Genomic DNA, 11,979 nt, shown 5'->3' with positions numbered 1-11,979 from the left:
TACATGATAAATCAAGTTTTAATAATTCAAATATATGTCATCCTATATAATGCTGAATTGTATGATTAAATAAATAGTGCTGAGGGGACATTAAACTATCTTTTTTATGAACTTCTAGTTATAAATGTCAAAAATTTATACTATTTCTTTTTAGCAAAAAAAAACTATTATCTTAATTTGATTAAAATATTTTCAAAAGATATTGCTTAGAATAGATTTAATATTGAGTTCAATTGACATTTAAAAATAAAATGTGGAGGAAGTAGGAGGGGGGCCATGGTGTTCACGTGACGTGCAAAGAACTGTTAGCCTGTGAAACGCAGGTCACATAATCACGTGCTTCACGTGGCTGTTGCTCCTTTACTGGGCCAGTAAAGATGCCGGGCCTTGTCCAATTCAACTAGAGATTTTTAGACCAATTACGGGCTTAGCCTATTTTATTCTCAGAACTACGGGCCTTCTTTTCTCTTTTGAAAGTTACGGTTTTATGTTTTTAATTCGCAATTATAACTTTCATTATCTCAAAATTATACTTTCATAATTTGAAAGATACAGTTAGAGATAATATACACCGCTTTGCATGTCTTTGATTCAATTTGAATTTTGAAAGGAAACCGAGATTTTCTCCATTATTTTCTCCACTCTCTACAACTGGAAACCCTCAATCAAACTTCCTAATCAGTTTTTTTTTTAAATCACAATTTTGCAGTGGTAGCAACTAGGTCAGTCTCAAAAGAATTCCTAACGAAGAAGTTTTCGACTACTAAATTTTGTTGAAGTTCGGTCATCCATTAAGAATCGTAGAGTCCGTAATCGTGATGAAGAAGATAGTGATTTTGAAGATTTCAAAATCATCAATAGAAGCAAGACCACTACTGTTCATACTAATGATTCGCCGAAGGTATTTTTCTTATTTTTCATAATTTTTAGTATTGTTTTTTGATTTTCTTTAGTTTAATTCTGTGTTTGTTTTTTAAATGTGTGTTTGATTAGGTTTGCTTTTTATGTTGATTTGTTATATTGTCTTTGTTTGATTCTTAAACTGTATATGTTTGATATTTAGTTTATGTTTATATTTATTTATGATTTTGTTTAATGTAATTAATTTATGATTTTTTATTAGTGAGTGTTTGTAATTATTTGTGCTATATTAATTTCTTTTGTATACTATTAATTGTTAGTGAGTTATAGTTAACCAGCAGATGACTATTGGTTAATTAGTGTTTCTTTTATTTGATTTTAAATTTGAATTGTTGTTAGTATGTTTTTTGTGATTCAGTTGTCTAGTTAGTTCCTAACAATATGTTTAAGAATAACCAATGCAATTATAAAGTGTTTGTACTTATTTTTTACTTGTAGCTATTTTTTCTTTTTTATGATCTATGCCATTGATATTTGAAATTTCCTACTTTATCAATTTTTGCTTTTGATGTTAGCATTTTATTTGGTGAACCATTGGCCGAAAACTGTTTTATAACTATTACTAATGGTACACTAGTTGGTATCTACTGGTTCACCTAAACGATGTTATTCGGATTTCATTTTGAAATATGTATTTACTTATTTTTTGTCTATATAAATGCTTTGAATGTAGGACCGGGGGAGTATTATATTAAACTTGCAGATCATTTTGCTGTTAAAGTTATCCATCTTGAGGGCGTAAATGATTAAACCAAAACTGAAACTGAAGGTGGGGAGACCGAAGAAATGATTGAACAGATTGCATACTAGTATCTACTTTGGAGTGTAAATGATTAAACCATAATTGAAACTGAAGGCAGGCAGACCGAAGAAATGATTAAACAGATTGCATACTAGTATCTACTTTGGAGTTTTATGAAATGAGTTGTTATTTTGAAATATTTTTTATTTGTTTAATTATGATTTTGTTTGTAACAGGTCTTTAACATTCATTAACATTGATTGTTCAGTTAAATTTGTTTATTTTTGTGTTACTTAATTCACAAAAATAAGTAACACAAAAATACACCATCAGTTACTATTTGATATAATAGATTTTTTTTTAATTTTATGTTACTTAATTCATGATAGTTTTTTTAATTAATTGTGTTTGCTATACTCTCAGATTTATAATTGGTAATATGTTGGTATACCAACAATATCAATTGTTTATCAGTATATATTTGGTCATCGTTTGGTTAACCATTGGATAACTTTTCTAACATAATATAAGTTTATAATAGTATAAATGAACTTGTATTTTTAGTAAATACTAGGTGGTCATTGTTTGGTTAACCACATGATTATTTATTTAACATAATCATTTTACTTATACAATAGTTGAGAAATACACATCTTACAGTAATTCGCTTCAATAACAACATATTTATTCATTGATTGTCAACAATAGTTGCAAAATAACAACTGTACAAAAATGCTACTAACGGTATACCAAGTAATGACCAATAGTATACTACAAAACAAAATGAATCAATGATTTATAACAAATCAATTACTATTATTAAGCACACTCCTGGTTACAAAATAAAATTCAAGTATATTATTGGTAAATTTAAAATTGTTTTCATTCAACTACGATCGAGATGATAAAAGTTTTAATTAAGTAAAATTGTATGCTTTCATTATCCTCTACATCCAAAGTCTCCTGATTAGGTTCCAAATAACATTTGATATCTCATTTCGTTTCCCGGCTGCTCTCTTTCAGTACACCACAAATCACAGCGTTCATCATCTTAAAATCGGTATCCTCTTTAACCAAAATTTCTTTGATTTTGTAATTCGAGTAATTGAAACTATCATCCCATACTCCATTGCAGTAAACAAGTATTTGCAACGTTGTCATTCCTGCAAAATAACAATTGTAAACATTTAATAAAATCAGTTAAAATCATTATTATTATTTACATGATCTGATAATTGTACTGGTATACTGATAGAATACATTTCGACTATTAATAGTTAACTAATACTGTTTTAATAAACTATTTCAAATCAAAAAAATTACTGCTAATATATTCAATAAATAAAAAAGAGTCCATCATAAACCTGTTTCTAATGATAACCTTAAGTCAATGGTAAACCTTCAAATTGTAGTCAACAAAATATTAAAATATTGATTTATATTGATAATCTTAAGTAAACTATTAGTACAATATATATCAAGATTAACATTTTGATATTCCTCATTGAGGTTTTGATAAAATTTCCAATCAATTTTTATCATTGTTATTTAATAATGAGCTGAATATAAACTATATAGTGTTCATCAATATAAAAGATATAGTGTTCAATTTTTATCATTAAACAGTGTTCATCCATAAACAATTCATGATTCCAAATATATAATTGAATATCAGAACTAAATATTACACAATTCAATACAATAGCGATCATCATCGATTGTAACTTTTTTCTAATTTAAATCTCAATGCAAATATGATGATCTTCTTTAAATATGATGAGATGAATCTCGAATTACCTGATTTCAATTCTTCAAACCTGGTCTTCTTCTTCTTGGATGAGCTGATTTTTGAATTACCTAATTGCAATTGATTTCATGCGATAGAAACAGTTTCTTCTCTTTGATGAGATGATTTTTTCTATGATTTTTTGCTTTTGAAATTCGGAAGATCAAGAACATTGATTGAATGAAGATTTCATAAACTTGGAAAGATTTTCTTTGCATTTGAATTTGAGAGGAAATTTAGGAGATTCTCCTTTTTGAGCTGAATGTTTCTCTCATCATTAATAACCGTATAATTTTAAATATAAAAGCTTAGTTTTGCAAAACATAACCTCTTCATCGTATTTGTCAAAAACAAAACGCGGCACCGTAAGTTTGAGATTATTTATGGTAAAAATGGGTAATTGTCAATTTTTCTCATTCAACTATTTTCCAACGAACAACGAAGAGAAAATTAATCCATAGACTGGCTAAAGCTTTTTTAATTAGAAAAGTACGGGAGCAAAAATTCAAATTGACTTTTACGTTTTGCACTTTATTAATTTGATTTTTCAACTTTCCCTTTTAACAAATAAACTTTCAAAATGAAAAAAATACGGGTTACAGTTAAGGAAAAGAATCACGATTGATTTTTTTGTACCTATTTCCAAATATGCTTTATAGATTCTTGCCTTATTTCTCGCCTTATTGCCATGATCTAAATTTTTCCTTTTCATTTTGAATTTAGGTTGACACAAAAATTAAAATGGCAAGCCCTCCGCTATTGCAGCCACCATCGAGTTTATGTTCTGCCGCAGCCGTCGACCACTATTTGTCTCAAGACCAGTGGCGGAACCAGGAGGGTAAATTAGGGGGGTCGGAATTTCACATTTAAATATAGAAGTACATTAAATAAAAAATTTAATTAAACAAAAGTATTAATTTAGAGTTGATAAATAATAAATAACATAAAAAAAACAAAAAAAACACTAAGAATTAGAAAGGGCAAGAGGTGGAAGTTGAATTCGCCGGTTTTCTTTGTTTTGAAAATGCTGTAAAATATCTTCATTATCGATGGTAGCAAATATCGTCCTCTCAATGAAGCATATCATCAAATCATTCAACCACTCATCTGCCATGCTGTTCCGTAAATCTGACTTGATGTGGTTCATTGCAGAAAAAGCTCTCTCGACAGATGCCGTAGCTACCGGTAAGATCAAAGCCAACTCAATCAAACGATAAACCAATGGGAACACTAAATGTCTACCAGTTTGAACCATCTTGATTGCAAGGATAGAAAGATCTTCACAACTAGTAAAATCAGAACTTTGCCTTACTTCAGAAATGTATGTATCTAGATCATTTCTCAAAAATTGCAAGTCAATAGCAGAGAAATCATCAGAATAGAGTTCAGCAAGACAAATCAAACTATGTTGATCAAATTTCGAAAACGAGTCTCTTGGATCAAGACATGAGATGTACCTTAATAATGCAGTGCTAGATTCAGAAAACCTATTATTCATCTCAACAGTAAGTAAATCAATCACATGAAGAAAAACTTCATTATGATGATGATGATAACAAGTTACCAAGTGCCTAGCACGCCGAGACCGTCCTGGAATAAGAAACTGATCTTCCATATCAGGCACCACAATGCCATGCTTGTTACAAAACATGGTGACTTCATGTAACAAAGCATCCCATCCACTGTCTCTCAAGTTTTGTAGCTTTACTTTCAAAACTTCTATCAAGTTCATCGCAGTAATAATATTCTGATCTTTCTGTTGCAAGGCAAGCGACAATGCATTTGTTATACCCAATAATTTAAGCATAAGATGTAGAATAAATACAAAGTGGAAGTCTTCCATCAGTTTAATCAAGGCACTTGCTTTGCCCCTCGGCTCTGGTTCAGTTCCATCTTCATAAACTCTTTCAAGCACATATAAGGCTGAATTCCACATAGATAACAAACGGGCTAAAGTGACATGATGTGAGCCCCAACGAGTATCACCCGGTCTTGCAAGATTAGTCTGTTGATTAAGCCCTTTTCCTGTAGTAAGCTCACCGCTCTCTAATTTCTCAAAAATATCAGCATCACTATGTTTGTTTAATTCATCTCTTCTTTTGCAAGAAGCACCAGCAGTATTAACAATCATACTGATGTTAGTAAAAAACTCAGCAACAACTGGAATATGTTTTGCAATAGCAACAACCACCAACTGCAGTTGATGGGCAAAACAATGGACATAGAAAGCAAAAGGATTTTCTCGTTGAATAAGTGCCTTCAGCCCATTAAACTCTCCCCTCATGTTGGATGCTCCATCATATGCTTGACCTCGCAATCTAGAAATAGATAAATTATGTCGAGCAAATAACATATCCACAGCCGCTTTTAAAGAACGTGATGAAGTGTCACTAACATGCTCAATGGCAAGAAACCTTTCGATTATTTCACCCTTCTTATTCACAAACCTTAACATAACTGCCATTTGTTCTTTTACAGAACAATCCCGAGCCTCGTCCACTAGTAAGGAGAATTTTCTATCTCCAAGTTCACTAAGAATAGGTAATGTTACTTGTGAGGCACAAGAACTAACTAATTCTTTTTGAATTTTGGGAGATGTCATTTGGTTATTCCCAGGAGCATTACCACCGATGACATTCCTAACTTTTTCATCCATCTTGGCATACCATGACACTATCTCAAGAAAATTCCCCCTTTGTAAAGAGTCAAGAGTCTCATCATGACCACGAAATGCTAAACCTTGCCAAAGAAGAATGCGAACAACTTCTAACACTGCTGTCAAACGAGTTCGGTAAGCATTTTCTGTTTCACGACCTTGAGTAGTCAAAACATGGGAAATGCTTTGACGTTGATTCTGAAAAACCTCACAGTGACGTCTTGCGTCATTATGAACACTGCTTACTGCACCAACATGGTCATTAAAATTTTCCGTTGCCTTTTTCCAATTGTTAAATCCTTTCCTTGTAAAAGCGTCATGACTCTTTGAACCTGGACTTGCAAACAGGTAACAATACAAACAAAATGCAGCATCTTTCTCTACACTATACTCCAACCAAGGAAACTTTTTGAACCATGCCTCTAAAAAGCTTCTCATTTCTGTCGCTTGTTTTTTTTTTGGAAAATTATGACCATATGGTTGACACGGACCCTTTAACAAATATTCTCTTCTAACTTGATGTCTAATTCCCACATCATAATCATTAATACACAGTCGAAGTCCAGGATCAACAATAAGTTCATTGGGATTAAATTCCACACGACTTCTCTTTAGTGGAATACTAGTCGCCTCAGAAGATGAAGGGGTACTCGAATCAAGATTTCTAGGCTTGAAAAAATTCAATATGTTTGTATTTCTTGATTTACCTTATAAAGTTAACAAAAAAATCTATCAATTTTATTGTCTAATTCATCAAGTTAACTATGTAATCAATTTTGATTCATCAATTCACTAATACAAAATATAAACACAAAAAGGCAACCAAATTAATCCATTTATATAACAATTAACATACAAAAAATTAATTTATCCACAATTCATCATCAACACACCAATTTAAATAAACAATTAATAATAAAAATAAATAATAATTACAAAGAACTTACTTGTTGAAGTTTTGTCAAAACCACTACTTGACATTGCTAGATCAATTTATATAACCTAAAAAGATATAATTTAAGATTAATGTTAGATAATATAAAAAATTAAATTAATTATAAAGAATATAAAAAATTAGGTTAAAATCACAATACCTTTGATTGTTGGGTAAAATTAATGATGGGTTTCAAGAATTAAGTGGTATAGAGTGATTAATTGGGTGAAAGAGATTCAATTTAATAATTAGGGTTTATAAAAAAAGAGAAGAAGTGAAGAAAAGGAGGGGTTGATTATGAAATTTGTGCAAATAGTGGTGTAATTTCGAAACAGAAACAGACCGCACCTCTGTCTGTTTCTGTTTCAGTGTTTAATCCAAACGACGTCGTTTGGATTTGTACCAAACGACATGTCGTTTGGATTTAAAAAAAAATTAAAAAAAAAATGGGCCGAACGACATGTCGTTCGGCCCATTAAAAACCTAAAAAAAATCCAGTTGCAGCGCCGCTGCAACTGGTTTGAAGGAGGAACCAGCAGATCTTTGATCTGCTGGTGAGGGTCGAAGATGAAGGGGACCGGTGATGGAATAGCACCGGTCCCTTGTATTCTCCGGCGAGGGAGGGTCGGCCGACCCTCTTCGACCCTCCCTCGTTCCGCCACTGCTCAAGACCGTCGTTGACGCCGTAGTAAGCCCTCCGCCGCCATAAACCCTCCGCAATTGCCCACCATCGTCACAGCCCGTTCATAGCAGCGTCTCCTTCTTCAGATCCGGCGACCCGCAACCTATCCCTCCATTCTTCTCTGACAGCAACATATTCTTCTTTAGATTCAGATCTGGCACCGCCTTGTTCGTACCGGCCATCTTCGCTTTTTTTTATTCGCTTTGGTTTTTCCGTTTTTAGAAAATCACAGATGGAGGACCTCTTGTCGCCATGATGAACAAATCGGAATCGGAGATCAGATTCGCGACGCAACAATAGTTTTTGATTTGTAATTTTATGACTTGATTTTTTTGTTGGTTAATCAATGGTGTACTAATGGTACATCAATAATTGGAATATTAGTAATGATGTAAAAATAATGGTTAATCATTGTAAGGTTAACTATATGTTTTCTAATGGTTGATTAATAGTTAGCTAATTTTGTATAATTTTTTATATAAAATATGAATATATATTGATAATTACTTTTTTTTAATTACAGTTAACTAATATGTGACTAATAGTTAACTAGCAATTATTTTTATACGTATGATTATTTTTAAAATAATTAAAATTTGATGTTTAGTTGTTTTTTTTTGTTATATTTGAATAATTTTGAAAATATTTAGGGGGTAATTATATGTTTCCTAACGGTTAACTATTATTTAACTATACTTGTGTTGGTTATCTAAAACATGTACTTGTCATAATGTTAATTATCTTTTTTTTATTAGTTAAAGTTAACTAATAAGTGATTACTGGTTAACTGACAGTTAACTAACTTGGTGTACTGTTAATTTTAGGATATATTATTGTAGATTTATCGAAAAATATTTTTATGATGTTAATAGTTTTTTATTAAATTTAATTTATTAATGGTTAACTACATGTAAATTTAATGGTTAACTACATCGTCACTTCTCGTTTATGATGAGTTGATGAATTTCTTGTTTTGCTGGACTTTTCTGATTTGTTATTTGTAAAATGGTGGTACGTTGTTAATGAATCACTAAAATTCCTTTATTTATGGAAATTTTGTTAAATGCAACGTTTTTTTAATTAATGAATATTGAAGATTCTTGAAAATATATTCCCAATATGTTAGGTTGCACATTTGTAGGAGATATTAGAAATCGTTTTTTTTAATTAATGAATCTTGAAGATTCTTGAAAATATATTCCCAATATGTTAGGTTGCACATTTGCAGGAGATATTGGAAATCATAACAGCTGATTTCCTTATGTATGGAACCGTATTTCCTATATTAAAGTTGATTTTTATGCAATATAAAATTTGGTAACTGTATTATTCAACTTTGATTTTTGCTCAAGTAAAATTTATAATATTTTCACACATCTAAGGTATTTGTCAATTTTTCTCAACAACGAATCAGGTCACCCCCAACATTGGCGCCAAATAAAAAAGGACTTAAGTAGCAATTTACCCCTTATAAACAATTGTCAATTAACATACAAATTAACTTTGTTGGCAAATCAGTACACGAACTTATTAATTATGGCAATTAGCCTATTTTGACAAATTAACTTACAAGTTAAAAAGGTAAATTGCCAATTTAAAAGATAATTAACTTATAAATTGAGGGGGCAAATTGCCAAAATGGGACGAATTGCCCATAATCATCAAGTTCGTGTAGTCCACAAAATTAATATATGTGTTAATTTACAAGTTCAGGGGGCATATTACCACTTAAATCAATAAAAATGTTATTTTGGAGAATTTTGCACCTATGGCAAAGTGCATCAGATTAGCCTCTCCTCACTCTCACCTTCACAAATGAGTTACACACATCACACAAAATTGAAAAAATCCTTAATATTTTATTTATTTTTTAAATTGATTTTTAATAATTTTAAATTTCAATATTGTATTTTTTGTATTCAAAATTGAACTTTTGTAGATATTTTTTTAAAAATCGTAATTTTATATAAAAATAATTAGGTAGTGTTTTTGTATATTTTTTGTTTTCTAGTATTTATATAGACACACATAAATATTTTGAACGTACAAATGTATCTTGTTTGGACCTAAAAAATTTATTCCCCATACTGTAAATGTATTATAAAAATACTAGTATATCAATTTAATTTTTATAATTTTAACTTTAATTTTTACAGAAATTCAAAAATATCTCTCATGTTTATAAAAAATACTATTAATTTTTTTAGGCTTATTAATGCCTTAAAAAACTCCGACATTTCATCCCCTTTTCAATCATACTCTGACGTTGAAAATTTGTCAATTTTATCCTAATTTACATTTTTTTTCATTTTAATTGTACCCTAAAGCATAAAAATGTCCTTTTTTTATTTAACAAAAGTCCAAAAAAATTCTTTAAAAATTATCAATTTAATATAAAAAGTTAATTCAATGCAAAAAGGGTCAATTTAGAGATTTTTTTTGAACTTTTGACAAATAAAAAAAGGGTAATTTTATGCTTTAGAGTACAATTGAAAATGAAAAAAATACAAAATAGGATAAAATTGACCGATTTGCAACGTCAAGGTAGGATTGAAAAGGGGGTGAAAGGTCGAAATTTTTTAAGACATTAGACCTTTTTTTTATTTTGTAATGTCATTTTAAAATGCCAAAAGAACATCTAGTACTACTTTTTTTATATATATTCATGAAAGAATATAAAATTATAAATAAAGAGTCATAATAATTCATGTTAATAAGTTTTATAAAATTATTTATAAATTTATATGAGTATTTTTTTTACAATCTATTTATTATTTTATTAATTTGTGTGAAAATGACTACAAGCATAACTACCATATTTCAAAAAGAAAATAAGTTATCATAAAAATAAGGCTAATTACTTAAAAAAAACTCCACCTTATAATATTTATTCGTTTATACCCTGAAATAGGATAAAGTTCATTTGTACCATTTTTTTAATTTTTCATTTACGTCTCTACCCTAAAAAGTTAATTTGATCTCTTTTCATTTAAAAAAATATTTAAAATGATCCTTTATATTTAGCTTATATTCTAATTAAACATTAATATTATTAATCATCTACATAATGTTTTCATCCTTTAATTAAATTAATTGTCAAAAATTTAAATTTTAGAATAGAGATGAAAATAAAAAATTAAAAAAATAGTACAAGTGAATTTTTTCCTACGTGAGGGTATAAACGAAAAAATATTATAAGCTGAGTTTTTTTTTAAGTAATTATGCCTAAAAACAAATCCTAAAAGAGAGTAAATTAGGAAATGAACAATAGAGTGACATGGCATGAGAAGTTGTAGAGAAGCCAAATGGTTGACATGCTGAAGAACCAACAAAATCCAATATAAAACCTGTTCATTTCTCAACACTCAAACATTCTATACTCATCCATAACTCTCTATCCCACTCATTGGATCAAAACACCAAACTAAAATTAATGATGATCTCTATTTTTGGTGACTCCCAATCACACTTAAATTCCTTGTACAACTCAAAAGCCTGAAAATTAACCCAGTTCCCTAAATGCATCTTCTTCTGATACTACTATTTAAATCCTTTTTTACTTTTTTGTTAATCATATGTTCATTTCCTTTCATTTGTTTTCTCTGTGTTCTAATCTTACCAGTCCTGTCTAGTTTTGTAGCTGTCTGGTTCATTTATAAGGTGACTGTGTATATTGAAATGAAGATTATGACATTTTTGGGCAGAGTAGTACTAGGTAGCTGTAGTAAAAATGGCAGATTAAGTGATGAATCCGAGGTTTCTGCTAAAAAGAGTGATGATGATGGATTTGTGATGATTAAGGATCGGCAAGAGAGTGTTGAGTTAGAATCATGGGAGCTGCCACCTTTGCATGAGTTTGAAGAAGAAGAAGAAGAATATATGGAAGTTGAAAAGTTGGTCAGTAACAAAGAAAATAATAATAGTGCATGGCAAATTCTATTTCCAAAAGCTAAAGAAGAAACGAAACCGGTATGTAATTAACTAATTAAACACATAATTATAACATGCTGTAGTTGTAATTTGGTTGAGTTAATTATTAAATTTTGGATTTGATTTTTTTTCTTTTTCATTTTTAATATTTCATTTTATTGATGCAGTTTGATGAAGTTTTGTCATACTGGAGAAAGAAAGAGAAAGGAGAGGTTTAGATTAAATTTGTAGCTTACCTAAGTTATCCTGTTCTTCTGTATATATATATACTAATCGAGAAGGGCCAGATTGACCAATTCATGTAAATTCAGCTTGGTAATTAAATAAG

At 29.8% G+C, this 11,979-nt stretch overlaps 1 protein-coding gene across 1 annotated transcript; it reads right to left on the bottom strand.

Annotated features, from left to right (window-relative positions):
* Nucleotides 1-4,413: 4,413 nt before the first annotated feature.
* LOC126672854 (uncharacterized) lies at nt 4,414-6,543 on the bottom strand. Its single transcript, XM_050366806.2, has one exon. The coding sequence runs from the start codon at nt 6,541-6,543 to the stop codon at nt 4,414-4,416; it is 2,130 nt and encodes a 709-aa protein (XP_050222763.2).
* Nucleotides 6,544-11,979: the final 5,436 nt, after the last annotated feature.

The sequence above is a fragment of the Mercurialis annua genome, linkage group LG3 (assembly GCF_937616625.2).
Source record: "Mercurialis annua linkage group LG3, ddMerAnnu1.2, whole genome shotgun sequence".
Classification (NCBI taxonomy): domain Eukaryota; kingdom Viridiplantae; phylum Streptophyta; class Magnoliopsida; order Malpighiales; family Euphorbiaceae; genus Mercurialis; species Mercurialis annua.
The sequence above is the reverse complement of the archived record's forward strand: the minus strand, read 5'-3'. Positions and strand labels throughout refer to the sequence as shown.

Coding starts and splice junctions, on each gene's coding strand:
- LOC126672854 (XM_050366806.2), bottom strand. CDS start 6,543: ATGAGAAGCTTTTTAGAGGCATGGTTCAAAAAGTTTCCTTGGTTGGAG.